Source organism: Patagioenas fasciata, chromosome 15, assembly GCF_037038585.1.
Source record: "Patagioenas fasciata isolate bPatFas1 chromosome 15, bPatFas1.hap1, whole genome shotgun sequence".
NCBI lineage: Eukaryota > Metazoa > Chordata > Aves > Columbiformes > Columbidae > Patagioenas > Patagioenas fasciata.
Window position 1 is genome coordinate 10279539 of NC_092534.1, and position 16147 is coordinate 10295685.

Consider the following 16147-nt stretch of genomic DNA (forward strand, 5'->3'; position numbering starts at 1 on the left):
ACAACCGAGTCTGAACCTTCATTTATTCTACTGGCCATAAGATGTCAGCAACAGCATTCACATAAAGTTTCATCTGAGGCCTGCCGATAATGTAATTTTTATTCTGAATCTTCTACTTAGAATAACCCCTGGCCCATCAGTAGCAGCTCATCACAATATTAGCTCTTCTTTTAAATGCAACTAAAGGGTGAAGATAATAGCTATTTTAGATTACATACGGTAATTACACACACAGACCTGCTGGAAGAGAGGGGGTTTTTCTGACACCCTCGCACAGAACTTGTGAGGTTCAGTGTGCTGGTATTTTCTACACAAGAACTTTTGTCCCCAAAACATGATTCTTTTCTAAACACACATATTAAATTGTGCATCACTTCACTGAAAAAAAATGAATAATTTTTTATTCAGAAAGCAATATATAAATATACAGCTTAGAAAACTTAATTGCTTTGACATATCTATTTCTAGTAACACGGGGAAAAACATAAAAACCAGATGAACCAAACCATCTGCAGGTACTTTTTAAAACCAACATTTAACACATAAATTACGCCCTACTCAAATTAACAACCTAAGAGGTTTTTTTTTTTTCTTTCTTTTGTTTGGTTTTTTTGGTAGGATTCATGACGGATCATGCACATTACCTGAGAACGTGTTACCTGTTCCCAGGTTATGCCTAACGGAGATGTAGGTACCTCAGGATGCATTTCAACAAACGGTAGAAGAATTTATAACTCTTCTTATAGTTGCTCCACTGAAAAAAAAAATATATTATGAACAAATTTTTCCTGCCTGACAAGACACAGGCTTTGCGAGCAGAACCAGGTGTGCTGGGCCGGCTGGAGCCCCCGCTCGGGGCACAGGAGCCGCTGAGGGGTCTCGAACTCACGGAGCAACTGCACGCAGAGGGCGGCACCAGCAGCTGCGCGGTCGCAACATCTCGGCACATCCCGGGTAACGGCTCTTAAAGCTATCGCAGAGGCCACGCCGAGGAAACCGAACAGCACCAAAACCAACCAGCCAAAAAAACCGAACGCAAACCCCAAAATCCATAACCAGCTGAACGTGGTTCACGTCTCTAGTAAAGCAAATATCGTGCTGTAATTCAAACCAGTTTGTTGACCCCAGCAGGGAACTCGGATACTGCGATACTTGGTAAAGAAAATAATAAAGAATTAGTTAAATAACAGCAAGAAGCGACTACCATTGTTACAACAGAGGAGCAGTGCCGGCGCCTGCGAACCCACCAGCAGAGGACAGGTGGGTAAAAAAGCGGTAAAGCCCCGCAGGGAGATGGCAGCGCCGCCGCCCCACCTCCTCTGCTGGGAACCGGCGGCTTCGCCCCGGCAGCCCCGCCGGCAGCGAGGCCTCCGCCGCTGGAACAGCCGCCGGTGCTGCGTGTGCAGCAACGTCGGGCTGTAGCGCGGCCACCGCTCTGCTCCTCGCCCTGAGGCACCGCCCCCCCGCCCCGCCCAGCGCGGGCACCGGCCCCTCGCGACACGGCGGCCCCCGCACCCGCGCCGCCACGGCTCAGCCCCGCCCCTCCCCCCCCCCGGGGTGTGACCGGAACGGGGACCGAACAGCGACAACACGGGACGAGCTGCCAACGGGTTCTGCACAAGGGGCAATGACAGACCTAAGAGCGTAAGAGCGCGGCGCGAAGAGACGCTCCGCTGTGCTCTGAAACGGAAGTGAAGCGTCCGAACGTTTGTGCCACGTTCATTCTCCAACAGCGCGCCTGTGTGAGCAGGAGCTTCACGGGGGTTTTTCCCCTGCCCGAGGATTTAGACACCAAGAGATGATGTCTCCATGCCTCTGACAGCCGGTCTTGCAGACCGTTCTGCTGAAGCAGTTTATTTGTGTCATAGTTGGACCTTCTCCACTGAAACAGTAAATGCCAATCCAGATGTTGAAACCCTGAAACAATCAGGAATGCTGTAATTAGACTGCAGAGGAAAACACCTGTACATTTTTGAGTCTCTAAACATAATATTGCTTAGAAATAAAGATCAAAATTTTATTTCCATGTTGGTAATAAAAATAATTCCATGACTTCTGTAAACCATTGCATAAACGCTATAGCATAGAAAAGTTTTAACAGGCGTTAACAATTCTGAACAGTTCACTACAAGTAAATGAGTATATGCATTATAAATAATATGATTTGTATTAAGAAAAATTTCATTCACAAAATCATTTCTGTCTATACACTCAAAACATTAACAGCTTCCATAAATTAATATGAGTAAAAATTCCATATTTATTTAGGGTCTGATGATGACCACAGTTACACAAGCATGTATGACAGTAATAATATCACTACCTATATTTAATACTGGGATACTCTGGATGACAATATAGAATAAAACAAGGATGTCTTTAATAATCTGCTACTCAAAGAAGACTAATAATAAGCCTAAAACATGCAGCTTGGGATCCATCTGTAATTAACATCCTTCTGGTTAAATTACAGCCCCTAGCTGTAAAAACCCTGAGAAATCACAATTTTAATCTATTATTCCCCAGGCTAAAGTAATTGTGACAACATAATGGCATTCACATTAAAAATTATATTCTTACATAAATTAACACAGAGCTTTTGTCAAATACCAAAATGAATCTCGAAAATCTATTTAGTTTCTGTACTTGGTGAATTCAGCAAATCACTGTACTGTAGTCTCGCTAACACGTAATTTTAATGTATCCACTTTCTAGATGGTGTATATAGAACAAGGATGAATATTTACAAAGGTCAGATCTCACTTCTGACTTCTTCCAAATAGTCTCTAGTCAACTGCATATATTTTGTTATCCTCCGTTTTAAAGTACTGGGGTTCAAGTACGTATTTATTTGTACTTGCAGTTGACTTACTTTATTAAAGATACAGAAAATTTTGCTTGTAATTCCTCACAACAAGAGTTTTGTGAAGAATGACTGTATTATTTTCGTATGTCTGTAATGTATGATGATTTCTGGTTCAAGTGATTACCTAAGGATTCGTCCATAATCATAGCAAGCCGCCCAGTCGGAGAAGTTCACACATAGGTGTGTTTCTTTGGTATGGGTTTTTCCTTCTCCACAAAATGGTTTCTTGATCATTTTTAGATGTGTGTGTGTAACTCAGCACCAAAGGAACTTACAGGGAACACCCGACAAATGTTCAGTACTGATGCTACTATAGGACACACGTCATTATTTTCAAGATTCATCATTGCAAAACACAAAACATACAACTTCAAAAAGCAACAGACTAAACGTATTAGTTCATTTCCTCTAAAAATTTAGCATGTATAAACTATGAATGTCTAGGTGATGATTACACAGCAAGTACTGGTCACATTCCTTTTTTGTTGGTGTCGCAAGATGAGGAAAATTGCCTGTTACTACCAAAAAAAGGGACTAAACCGTAGCCCTAGGACACAGGCAAATGCACCGAAATACACATGAACTATGAACTCTGACACGACAGCACAGAACCCAGTTGTGGTAACTAATGTCACATATCTGCGTAAGGGCAGCACAACGTGGCCTAAGCTGGTTTCTTCCAAAACAGCAAAGCAAAAATTGTCACTAAGCTATTTCTAAATGTTTTTGTGAGCACGATGGTTGCAGAATGCTGCTCTACACCTGATAAATACAGTAAACTGGTGTCCAAAATAACTGCTTGTTTGGAAACTATGTAACATAATTTCAAACTATAATGACACATTGTTCTTCCATTTGCTCATTGTTTAAAAAACCAAAACAAACCCTTAACATAACTATGTTTGCTTTAGTCCAAAATGCTGTTCAAAAATCTGTCTTTGCAAAGGCTACACAGGTGCAAAAAATTCATTAATACCTACAGCCAAACTTTGTGATCCACGTTTCTTTGTTTAGAAGTCCAAAGCTGGCTACACCTTTCAAACTGTAATATCTTACTCTCAGGGCAGAAAAGAGTGTTTGGAAATGCAAATACAGTCCGATTTTATACTTTCCTCAGTACAAATGTTTCAGAGACACTGCTGAAGTCAACAAAATCACGTTATTAAACCAAACTTTGCTCTTTAAAGTGATATTCAGACAAAATTTTGAAACAGAAGCAAGTAGAAATGTATTTAATATTTTATCCTACTTCTCCCTTCCAGAAGTCTCCAGGGTTCCTGCAGATCCATGTCTTAGGAAAGCAGCAACACGTCTGCGCATTTAGTTCTCACAGATAATGTGTAATGACTTTTTGCTAACTCAAGCCTTTGTACACAGAACACTAAACCCCAAAGGAGACAGCGACTGCAGTACTATTGGCTTGGGCCTTTAATGCTGACACGGTTCTCAAAAACTCCATTTCAACAACAAGAATTCTAGTGTACATCTTGTTTCTTGGTTTAGCGTGATTGAACTTGAAGCAGATTAACTCTCTGCTGCCTGTGTGAACTCACTGTTTGTCCTCAATACAGAGATACAAATCATGTAACACAGTAGCAGGTCATTTCAATCTAAGCTGTACTAGTGTCACACCTGAATTTAATAGAAAAAGGAATAACACAGGGTATTATTCTATGTAAGAAAAACAAAAATATACAGTGTTAACATGCAGTAATTAACTAACAACTTCTGAATTGCATGGTTCACAACTACCAGCATGAAGTAAAGGTATTACCACTTTTTAAAAGAATCTGTGTCAAAGTGCCACTGCTGATTACATATTTAAATACTTCTGTAGTTCCTTTCAAACGTGCATTGCTTCGCTGTTGAAAAAAAGTGTATTATTAAACATTTATAAAAGCAAGAGATGTATTCTAGTTATTGTCAAATTGTTCACTACAAAATTAAGCAATAGAAATTATCTGCAAAATTATTTTTTTGTGTCTTCTGCCATTTTATAGGATATTGGGGATAGGCACTTGGTAATATTATATATATATCATATCTGCTCCCAATGAGTTCCACACAGGTTAGGAGATGTACAAATACTTTAGGACTCCAGACATCCAAACTGAGGGAAATGTGCAAATGCACAGTTTACTGAAACTGATCTGTTTCACAAGATTGACAAAATGCCTTTGGATATGAAAGCACATGTGCCTCACTGGTTTTGTGTCTGCTGGTACATTTATAATACTACAGTATGCAGTTAAATTATAAATTGTAAAGAACTAGGTAAGTTATCATTTCTATTTAACCATATTGTGATTTAACAGTAAAACCATGTAAAATATTTTAAATTCACAGTACACATATAACATGTCGTATTATTGCATATTAAAAAAATAAACATAAGACCCAAAAAGCAGCTTGAAGCCATTTACAACATCTCTTCTAACAAAATGCAATAATTTAAAAGTGCTTTTATATTAATCAGTGTTTTTCAAACATCCAAGTAAACGTAGTGTTAGACCGATTGCAAAATACTGGCTCTGGCGTTGCACACGCAACATACACGGCAAAGGGACCATTGGTACTGTTGAGTGTGTAGTTACCGTATCTGCGTATCCATCTGTATGAAAATAGCCGGTGTAAACACTTCATTCGGCCATTATGGTAAGACACACACAAAGTGATCACAGTGCAAATGAAGCTAAGCTGCTGTGTGCTAGGAATGTAAGTGGAAGTCAGAAACAGCTGCGATGGGACTGGGGGGGAATGACAGAACCCCAAGACCATAGAACCTCATGAAGTGACTGAAGTCGAGCAAGCTCATTCTCTGTCTTACAGCAACTGAGTTTCCCACATCAAGATGGCAATCAGTCTAGCACTATTAAATGGATTAATTATCAGTGACATAATTCTTATACAAAGTATAAAACCATAAAATTATTTAACTCATGAACATGATATGAGTACTATGCCTGTATGTTACCACGGATTATCTTTTTTCTTGCAGCACAGACATTCTTCTTGTGCAGCTGCGCAGTGATCGCCAAGAACATAATGCTGACGTGGATTAAGGACAATGCTACGATCAGCTTCCTGACATACAACACTCTTCTTTGACTGAAGCTGAAAAATCACCTGTGAAAAGATTACTGCACTCAATAAAAATGATTCCAAAGTATACAGTTGTGTTCTAGAAGCTTTACACTTAGCTGTCCTGAACAAATTTCTAATTTAACAACACAAAGGACAACGTCTTTGTATGATTGAAGTGAGGGTCGTAAGATCAGAACATGTGCAACCTTTGAAGTAGCAGCTGGAGGAATATAGGTGCTTTTAGAAAGGAAAATATCTGGGATTGAACCTCTGGTCTGAAATTTTCCTGCATACTTGGCATGAGAGATACAAACAAGCAAAACCAACCAAACAAAAAGAGTAAATAAGCTTTTTTCATTATCATCTACTCCCTTATTTTGCCATTTCTAACCACTGTTACATTTTCTCATGCTGTGGGAAATGTTCACATTAGGACAAAATGGAAGCATCCTAAATGTGTGAGACTCTGAATCAAGCTACTGATACAGACTTCGGGGAGGATGTTACAACTGCAAATAAATGTCTCCATGTGATAAACCGTATCAATGCTATTAAGGAACAAGAAGAACTGAAAAGCATCTAAAAGCAGTGTTAATTTTTGAAGAGAAAGACACTATTTGGACTAAGAGAAGAACCCAGAACGCTTTGTGTGGCACTGCCTGAGACACAACTTTGTCCTGAAAGGAAAAGACACATGAGAAAAGGCCACAGTGTTAAAGGAAACCTGAGAAACTGAGGAGCTGGAAAAGGTGGTAATGGTTCTGATCACTCCAGCCTAGCCAAGGTGACTTCCATTCCAGGATGTAAGGACTTTATTGATAAGGGTTCCCAAGACTCTTTTGCTCCTCTTTAAAATCCCTTAGGAGAAAAAAAAAAAAATGGTCCCTAGTCCAATCCAGAATCCTGTAAATGTACTTCATAACACGAGCCTAATAACTAGCAAGTCTTGTTCTCCACCTCCTTTATTGACAAGACTTAAATTATGCTTTAAACTCTTCTAAAGCGATCCTGGCTTTTTATTCAAGGCTGTAGTTCATATTGATACAGAGGCACTGGACAGGCTGTGCACTGAGATGGAGAAGACACTACTGAATTCAGACAGGCACTAGAGTATGGCTGACTGTCCCAGCACTGAAAGGAAATACTCTTTTTCATCTGGACAGGCCCATCACCGTCAAAACAAACCAGCAAGAACTGATGTTGTCCTATGTGGTGTCACTGGCCTTGGAGATTGTAGGGGAGAAAGGAATGTGAAACCAAGTTGCACCCAGTAAGGTTTGAAGTACGCTGCCTGGAGCAGTACATGGTCATTATTATCTTCCTTGATGAGCTCAGGAGTGGTATCTGACATTCCCAGAGCTGAGAGCCCTGACAAATGCCCTCAATCTGGCAGCAAAAGAGTATCCTAAATTTTGGCAAAAACTGAGTCTGGATTTGAGAGAAGGGGAAATGCCGCTAAGGTGATTAAGGGACTGAAGCACCTGGTACACAAGGAGAAGAGGCTGAAAGATTGTTCAGCCTTCAGAAGAAATGGCTGGTGTGTGTAAATACCTGATGGGATGGAATAAAACACATAGGGATAGACTCTTCTTAGTGGTATCCAGTGAAAGAAGAGGCAATGGGTACAAATTCAAATACAGAAAGTTCTACATAGACATAAGAAAAAACTTTTCTTACTGTGAGGATGGTCAAACGTTGGAAAAGATTCCCTGCAGAGGTGGTGGACCCTGCATCCTTGGAGATGATCAGAACGCTATCGCGCAAGGCTCTGAGCAACCTGCTTGAGCTGACTCTGCTTTGAGCCGGGCATCTGACTGGATGATCTCCAGAGGTCCCTTCTAATGTCAATGATTCTGTGCTCCAAGTCTGTACTGGCCTCTCTGACTACACAAACTCCCAGTAGGGAACCTCACCAGCTACCTTCTACACAAGTGAAAAGCATGTAACTATTTTAATTTATTTAGGGCAACTATTTTTAGTTATTTAGGTAGTGCCCAAGTTGGACGTAAAAGCTGGCTTTAAATGTTTTCTTCTAATTACCCCAAGAATTCTTGTGAATCACTTGAAATTTGTTCTGATAGCTGATCAAAAACTTAGAAGAATCCATTAGGTTGACAAATCTGAATCATCCTCTATTCCAGAAAAGACTTAACACTGAGAGCAGTGTTGCTCTGTGAAATGAAACCTGGCATAAGTAAGTAACTGAGGGTTATTGAGCTACCAGTTTCAGTTTATCAGGAACAGTCATGCAGATGAAGAAACTCACCTCATCTATTGTTTCTAAATCTAAGTGCAGCTGGTTTTGTAAGGACCGAAGCTTTGGCAAGGATATCTTTTCTATATCTCCACAGTTTTTCATATAAGGTAACGTAGTAGATAGACAAGCAGCTAATTGTGTCTTCAGCTTTTTAAATTTATTTTCCACTTCCTCCTTCTTCTGCAGAGCAAATTGTTTGTCCACATCTGCGATGTCAGCACGCTCTTTTGCTTCTTGAGCCTCTTTCTGCCATGCATCACAAGCCTGGGAGAAAGAGATTTCCAGCATATTAAACATATTTTTTTAAAAATTAACAACAGAAGAACAAATTCAAAAGCCTTCAAAGATGCGGGTAATCTCTCATTTTAAACATAACAATGCATTTACTGTCAATTTAATGCTTCCCCCTACTTACCCTACCTTCTAATTAACAACTCTTCTTGTTTTGTCTTAATGTAATTTTTAGGTATGTCACTGTTACTTGTCTGTAAACAGCCAGAAGCCTTTTGGAGTTCTATAAATGCAACAAATTCTAAATGTTAAATTCGTAATTTAATGTCAACATACACCAAAAATTACCAAAATTCAGTAGAGCTACTTAGCTACTTCTCATCAGAGAAGAACATGAGGGAAAGGAAAGAACTACAGAAAATGCACCAGACTGGCAGTTATCAACAACCTCAGCCTGACTGCTGAGATGTTGTCCAGGTGCCCTACACAACCACAGCTGAGCGTAAGCCTCTGCTTTCTTCCTGTGCTTACCATCTGAAAGAGGTACAGGAGGGAACGTATGTTTTTGGTTACTTAAACATGAAGATACGTTGCTGTTCAGCCCTATCCTGAATACCTCCAAGTGGTCTTGTCTAGAGGCAGATCAACTTTCAGAAAATTAAGTGCCTTTTGAGATGCTCAGTTTCCTTTATGCTGCTAGCTTATTTTGAGAGATTTCTTTGACAGACTGCAATGAAACTCTGGGTCCAAGGATGAGAAGATATGTAAAAAGGAAAAGCCGTAAGAGCTGCTTGATTGTCAAATATTTCATATTACCATAGATTAGCATACCCGTTTTACTTGTTTCCAAGATTCTTCCCATTGTTTCATTTTTTTCTTGGCATTGTCAAGTTCCTGTCTAACTCGAGTTAGTTCGTTCCCACTGGCGTTTGAACTTATAGAGGCGGTGGTGCCACTGCTTAGTACTGGGGATGAACTAGGAGAGACATTCCCAGTGACAAAGTCCCAAATGCTCCCTGTAACACCATTTACACCTGTCAAACAAATGCAGGAATTAAAAAAATAAATCATTCTGCACACACTGCTGCAAAACATTTCACATGAAGAACGAAACAGATGTGCCACATACGCAAAATTTATAATTTTACCTGCAAGACTTGTGGCATTATTTCACTACCTTCAGAAATGTGACAGTCTAGTAAATGTTTACAGTATTTATAGCAATTCAGGAAACTTTGCACATTTTTTTATTCCTGCTTTTAATAAAAGACAGTACAGTCCATAAAAGGGGAAGTTAGAGTGAGAATTCATTTATATATCAAAAACTTTGTTCCTAGCAGCTCATACATAATTTTAACTCTTCCTCTGTTTTTTAGCTTTAGCAAAATGCTGTGGTTAAAATACATTCCTGCTGCCTATATGCCACCTGCTATATTTTACTCCTTTCAAACGCCTCTGTAAATACCTCCTCTTCCAATAATTATTTCTTTTCCTTCGCTGGGAATGGAAGTTCACTCCTTGAACTTTCTTCCACGTACAACCCCATTCTCAGTCGTGCTATCAATTAAAATAGCTAGGCTTTGCTGTCCAGATTAAGACATAAAAAACATGCAAAGCCTTGAAGTGAGCATTTCTTGCCTGCCATTGAGTTCCCTCTTACAATACACAAAGTGCAGCCTTCAACTTCCTTACCTGCAGGGTTGTGAGAAGAGGCTGAGGTGCCCAACAAACCACGTTCTGTCCCCACAGGCTGAGGCTGTTGGTAGTGAGGAGCCATAGTGGATGAAACAAAGGACTGAGACAGTGATTGTGAGAGAGAACTAAGTGGAGAGGTTGAAAGGGATGATGAGGAATGTAAAGATGAGGAGCGACCAAGAGAACCTGGAATGTTGACAGGTGCTGAACTTCCCAGTAATCTTTGACCTATGGATGCACAGGGACAAAAAAAAAAGTTGCAAAGCAGTCCAAAGCACTCTGTGTTTTTCTGAAAAATGTATGAAATGTAAATTAAATTATATATTCAAACACCTTTCATTTAAAAAGTTTATTTATCTGATATTGCAAAAATATTTTTAAATTGAACACTTGAAAGTAGTTTTCCAAATGCCCAAAACCATAATTTATAGCTTAAGCCAGTGGCTTCATATGCAGCTACAAAGAAAGAGAAAACATTTTTCAGATCAAGTTTTCTGACTTAGTCATTTTAGCAGCAAACAACTAATGCAAGTGGAGAAACTGCTCTTCTTGGAGCAACAGTCAGCAATAATAAACTGGGGCACAGCTGTAGTTGTTTCACTCTCTGTGTCTAGAGCCACAGAGCAAAAAGGACATGAGAGGAACACGTTTGCCATCCAAGAACACAGTTTTGTTTGCACAAGTGAATGCTTGCACAACTGACTTTAATAATCGCCATAGACACCCTTCGAATAAATGTTAGCAAAACAGATACCAGCAAATAGATAAAGTATTATAAATACATCTGTTCTCTTGCTCTGTGACTCTCAAAGGAATATAACCAAATTATAGTTCCTCAGTTTCCCCTCCTATTTTTCTAATTTTTGCCTCTTGATTATATTCCCTCTGCTACTTCCACAAAGAAAAGGTAGCATGTTAATTTCTTGATGTTGCCCTATCCATCCTTCCTCCCTGCTGTCTCTCCGCTGCACTGCTTTCCTTTGCCATGCCGCTCCTCTCCCAGAAGAGGCCAAATAGCTGAATACTTCCCAACAGACCTTCAACTGAATTGCTCCTCCCAGGTTAGATTAATAGAAAGATGAAGACTCTAATTTGCAAGTATTAAAATCCTCAAGATTGCTAGCTCCCTCTCCTCAAGAATTCTCCCCACTCCCCCTCTCAGCAACCACCTAACCATGGAAGCACTGGTTGGTCCCCACAGCACACACTGCCTGCTGCCAGACATCTGCAGCACTTATTGCAGGCAGTCAAGTTCAATCATAATGTCTTTCTGCAAATGCATGTAAGTCTTTCCATCTACTGTTATGTCCATGGGCCCAAGTCATTAAGCATGTTAAAAAAAATGTTCAATAGATTAATTCTTTGCAAAATACAGATAGGACGATAGTGCTGCAGTCCTTTTATACCACAGCAGGAAGAAAACAGAGGACTTCTCTTCAAAGTCTATGTTGTCTGTAACTATTTTGATAAATAGAAGTTTGGAAAGGTAAGAAAGAAGGATATTTTAAATTAGTATTATTTTACAAATTGAACCTCTTACTTGCTAATCCAAGGTCACTGCCTTCTTGATCTTCTAATTCTCTATCTAGGGATGCAATGTTCACATCATTAAAATGCAAATCTAAAGCAGAACCTGTTAAACAAAACATTGTATCAATGAATTATCCTTGAATTATCCATAAAACTATCACAATGGCTAAAATAAGGAAACTTTATTTGACTATTTTTGTTAGTGCTTCTATCACAGAATTCTTTTGCATCTAGGTCATGATGAGCTGGCATGTATGCTTGCAGCCCAGAAGGCAAATCTGAACTTGGGCTGCATCAAAAGAAGGGTGCCAGGCAGGTGGAGGGGGAGATTCTGCCCCTCTGCTCTGCTCTGGTGAGACCCCCTGCAGTGCTGGTCCAGCTCTGGTTCCTCAGCACAGGACACACATGGACCTGTTGGAGAGGGGCCAGAGGAGCCACAGAAATTATCTGAGGCTGGAACAGCTCTGCTGAGAGGACAGGCTGAGAGAGCTGGGGTGTTCAGCTGGAGAATAGAAGCTCTGGGGAGACCTTATTGCAGCCTTTCTGTAATTAAAAGTGGCCAAGAAGAAAGACGGGGACAGACTTTTTAGCAGGGCCTGTTACAATAGGACAAGGGGTGATGGTTTTAAACAAAAGGAGGGGAGATTCAGGCTGGATATGAGGAAGAAATTGTTGCCCCCAAGGGTGGTGAGAGCCTGGCCCAGGTTGACCAGAGAGGTGGTGGATGAACCATCCCTGGAGACATCCCAGGCCAGGCTGGACGGGGCTCTGAGCAACCTGAGCTGGTGAAGATGTCCCTGCTCATGGCACTGGGGGAGCTTTGAAGGTCCCTTCAACCCAAACAATCCTATGATTCTATGAACAGACTGAAGTATCAGGCTGGCAGATGTCCCCTAATGTTAAGCTCTCACCTTCTCCCTACTACCACTTGAGTAATTTCCCTTCACTGCTGCCCATTCCCTATTGATTCCTCTCCAAATCTGTGGAGGACTTCAAACACCCTGCAGCTTTTATGTTCTTGGATTATGCTGCTTTGTGTTTTTTTATCAGAACGAAAACAGCAACTCAACGCACCCCTCTCGATTGACAGGAGTAGACTGCAACAATATACCTTCTTCCACTCCATTACTCCTCAGTTTTCAACATATTGTTCAAGCCTCAATGTCAAATATTACTTCTATCTGATTGGTATACTTATTCCTAACTCTCCTGCACCTTTCTCTTCTCCACCTCTTGGGGACAATTATTTGGGGAGCAGACAGAGAGGGCTTGGAGCTCCCCGCAAGATCAAGATAAAGGGCCACAGAAAGGGCTACAGGCTCCTCTGTCTGACAAAGCTTCCTCAGCCCTTGCTAATGTAACCTTCCTGCATTTCACCTCATCCTTTGCGCAAACCCACTCATCCCCTTTTCCTATAATCACCTGGTCCCTTCCCTTGCTATAGCTCTTTTTTTATCCCTTTTTTATGATTCTTCAATCCACCACTTCCTACAAGAACACTATGTATCTATTTTATGTTCCACAATAATCTTCTGTTCTATTCAGATTATGTGCAGCACTTTATTGTTAATGCCATCATATATGTCCATGAGGCAGAATTCTGGAAAAAGAGTTTTTATATATATGAAATTCTTTTAAAGAAAAAAACCCCAAACCTATGCAGTTACCATAAAGTACATTAGCTTATACATACATGAGACATGTATTTTGTGATTAATATTCTGATAACAAACAGCATTCTGAAAACTGTTTTAGAAAAACATCTGTAGACAGCAGAGGCATATTCTAACTCAGGGGAATCAAGAGTCTCTTATGCTCAATAATATAATCACACTGGGACATGGCAAACACAGCATAACCATAAGCCAATGAAGTTATATTACTTGCATAGAATAAAAACTAAAATTCTGCTCATTCTAATTCTGAAATTTAAAAATAATCTAAAATTTATTTTCTGTTCTAACACATAGATCATAAAAAAAAGCTTTAAGGAAAGCAAGCTGTACACTTGTGAGACTGCAGAAGATCATCCACCATTTAATATTCTGCATAGATTTATTTCCTAAAATAATTAAAAGAGCAAATGCCTAACTTACCATGCTGACATGCTGACTCACTGCAGTCTGCTGGTCACTGCTACACATGGATTTAAACACAGCTTCAAGTACACCAGCTAATCACAGCAGCTTCCTGATCATATGACTTACACCACAGAATGCAGAATACAGCATCTGTCAAATCACAACTTTGCCTGCCACAGCCTCCAAAATAAACCACAGTTACTGTAGAAGTGCCACAAATTTTAACAAGTTTGTGGCTGGCACTAAATTAGGGGGAGTGGCTGGCAGGACCTCCATTTAGAGGGATCTCAAAAGGCTGGAGAACTGGACTGACAGAAACATCATGAAATTCAAGAAAAGCAAACACAACAATGCTGCACCTGGGACAGAATTATCCCTTGCAACAGCACAGACTGGGCCCAAAAGATCAGAAAACAGCATTGCAGAAAAAGACCTAGGAATTCTGATGAATGATGTGTTCAGCATGTTCTGTGGCAACCAAAGCTAACAGCATACTGGCCTGTATTTGTAAAAGTGCAGCCAGCAGCCTGGGGAAGTGATTATTCCCCTCTATCCAGCACCTGTGAGACCACAGTTCTTTGAGCCTATGCTAAAGCAAGAACAATTTGAATAATGCAAAAAAGCACGTACAATTAGAGATGAAATGTTAAGACTTACCTACTACAGATTCAACTGTGTTACTGCCAGAATAGAACGGGAGAGCTTTGGCACTGATAGCAGAGACAGCCGTAGGAGATGAACCATCTGACCCAACACTAGAGGCCAGACTGGAAGTTATACTGGAAGCGAGTGGGTTAACTGCTGAAAAAACACTGAGACGGTTCTGGTAAAAAAACCAAACATAGGTATATAAATATACACACACACACTCACACAGAATTATGTACAAACATATAAAATAAAGAGAATACAGTTTTTAATGTAGTTAATTAAAACAGAAAGAAATCCAGAACCACCCTTTGAATAATAGATAGGATAATTCTCCTTATAGTTTCCCAGCAAGTGCATTTCTCCATTGTGGCTGGACATCACTACCATACGAGGGAATTCTGCTTTAAAAAAAATGTATTTAAATAAATGTAATAGTTGGCTGAAGTGTGATGCTCCTTTTCAAAAGGAAACTATCTCCTGGGGGACTGTACCATTTAATTATGCATTTGTACATAAATTATATATTTTTTTTTTTTTTACCTGCAAATTTTCTCATTTAATCTGAATGCAATTGGTGTGTAAACATGATTGTGCTGCACACAAGTATCATGTTATATAATGACCTGTACATCTGCTACTTCTTTCTACCTGAACATTTTTTTCACATACAAATCACACTTTTAAATTGTAAAATGTAAGAAATGCAAACAATATGTAACCACGTCACATTCTAAACTGGAAAAGAACTCCACCAAGTCTACAGGGACTTGGTGCAGAGTTTCCACTATATTAATTCCCTTTTTTGTTTATTTATTCCCTCCAATCTTTTAGATAATAAAAACATTTAACTGTGACTGAATAAGCCCACATTGTCCTCTGTATGATGAGCAGTGATTGTGCAATATCTACCCTTTGGATTTCTATCAATACCACAGAAAATTTCTATTTCAAAGCTAGATATAGTGCAACACTCAGGCCAATAACAACCACGAGAATTAATAATTTTTCATTTCAAAATGGGCACAAACTGAAATATGGACAGTTTCACTTGAACACACATGGTAAAAACATATTTCCGTACATTTAGACAGAACATCCTGTTTTCAGTTTGTGCCTGATGCCTCTTGTCCTGTCACTGGGCTCAAATTTTCCTTAGACGATATTATAAAGTGCCACATAACTTTCATACTGCATGAGCACATTATCAAAAAGGGAAAAATATTTCCAGCGTTTAGCTTTTGGCAATACCTGCTTGTTGTCTTGTTCATTTATTTTCTGCTGATTCTCAGCTGGGAATTCTCGATGCTTTGCCTGAAAGAAGAAAAATCTTTGTAATACATGAACTTAATGAGTCATTGCTGTAAAAGATACTATTAGTTTATGGAGGGTCAGTGGCATCTCTGTAATGGTATGTATCTTAAACAGGCTGACTTCATTTCCCTCACTGCAATCCCATATTGAGAATTAAATTTTAACAATCATAGAGTAAATATACATGGAAAAGGAAGAGCAGTTGCAATTGTTCCACTTATATGCATAATTGAGCACATTCAAGTTATTTCTGGTCCAAAAATTGACTAGCAGTAAACTCTGCAAGGCGTTCTCTCTCCTTAGGAAAAATGGTTCTCTCTGCTGCTTTTAAGCAGTCTTGTTGTGTCTGCTCCTTGTTTCCTTGGGGAGATTCCCAATCTGTCTTGCAGTGAAAGCTCCCTAGCAGTAGCAAGTCTCCTCTTTATATGCCTCCCACCACTC

At 39.8% G+C, this 16147-nt stretch overlaps 1 protein-coding gene across 8 annotated transcripts in view; it reads right to left on the minus strand.

The window, feature by feature from the left end:
• Nucleotides 1-381: 381 nt before the first annotated feature.
• UNKL (unk like zinc finger) overlaps nt 382-16147 on the minus strand; it is a 34543-nt gene continuing 18777 nt past the window's right edge. For 3 of the 8 annotated variants that reach the window (XM_071815060.1, XM_071815057.1, XM_071815061.1), the window contains 8 exons: nt 15644-15706; nt 14402-14567; nt 11674-11766; nt 10131-10361; nt 9270-9472; nt 8217-8471; nt 5841-5992; nt 1553-1917 (listed from right to left, as the gene is read on the minus strand). In XM_071815060.1, the coding sequence (XP_071671161.1) occupies nt 1863-1917; nt 5841-5992; nt 8217-8471; nt 9270-9472; nt 10131-10361; nt 11674-11766; nt 14402-14567; nt 15644-15706 (1218 nt within the window). In that variant the 3' untranslated portion in view covers nt 1553-1862. Of the gene's footprint in view, nt 1152-1550; nt 1918-1992; nt 4729-5840; nt 5993-8216; nt 8472-9269; nt 9473-10130; nt 10362-11673; nt 11767-14401; nt 14568-15643; nt 15707-16147 lie in introns of those variants that run through there. The other 5 variants (XR_011741433.1, XM_071815062.1, XM_071815058.1 and 2 more) reach the window with 5 other exon arrangements.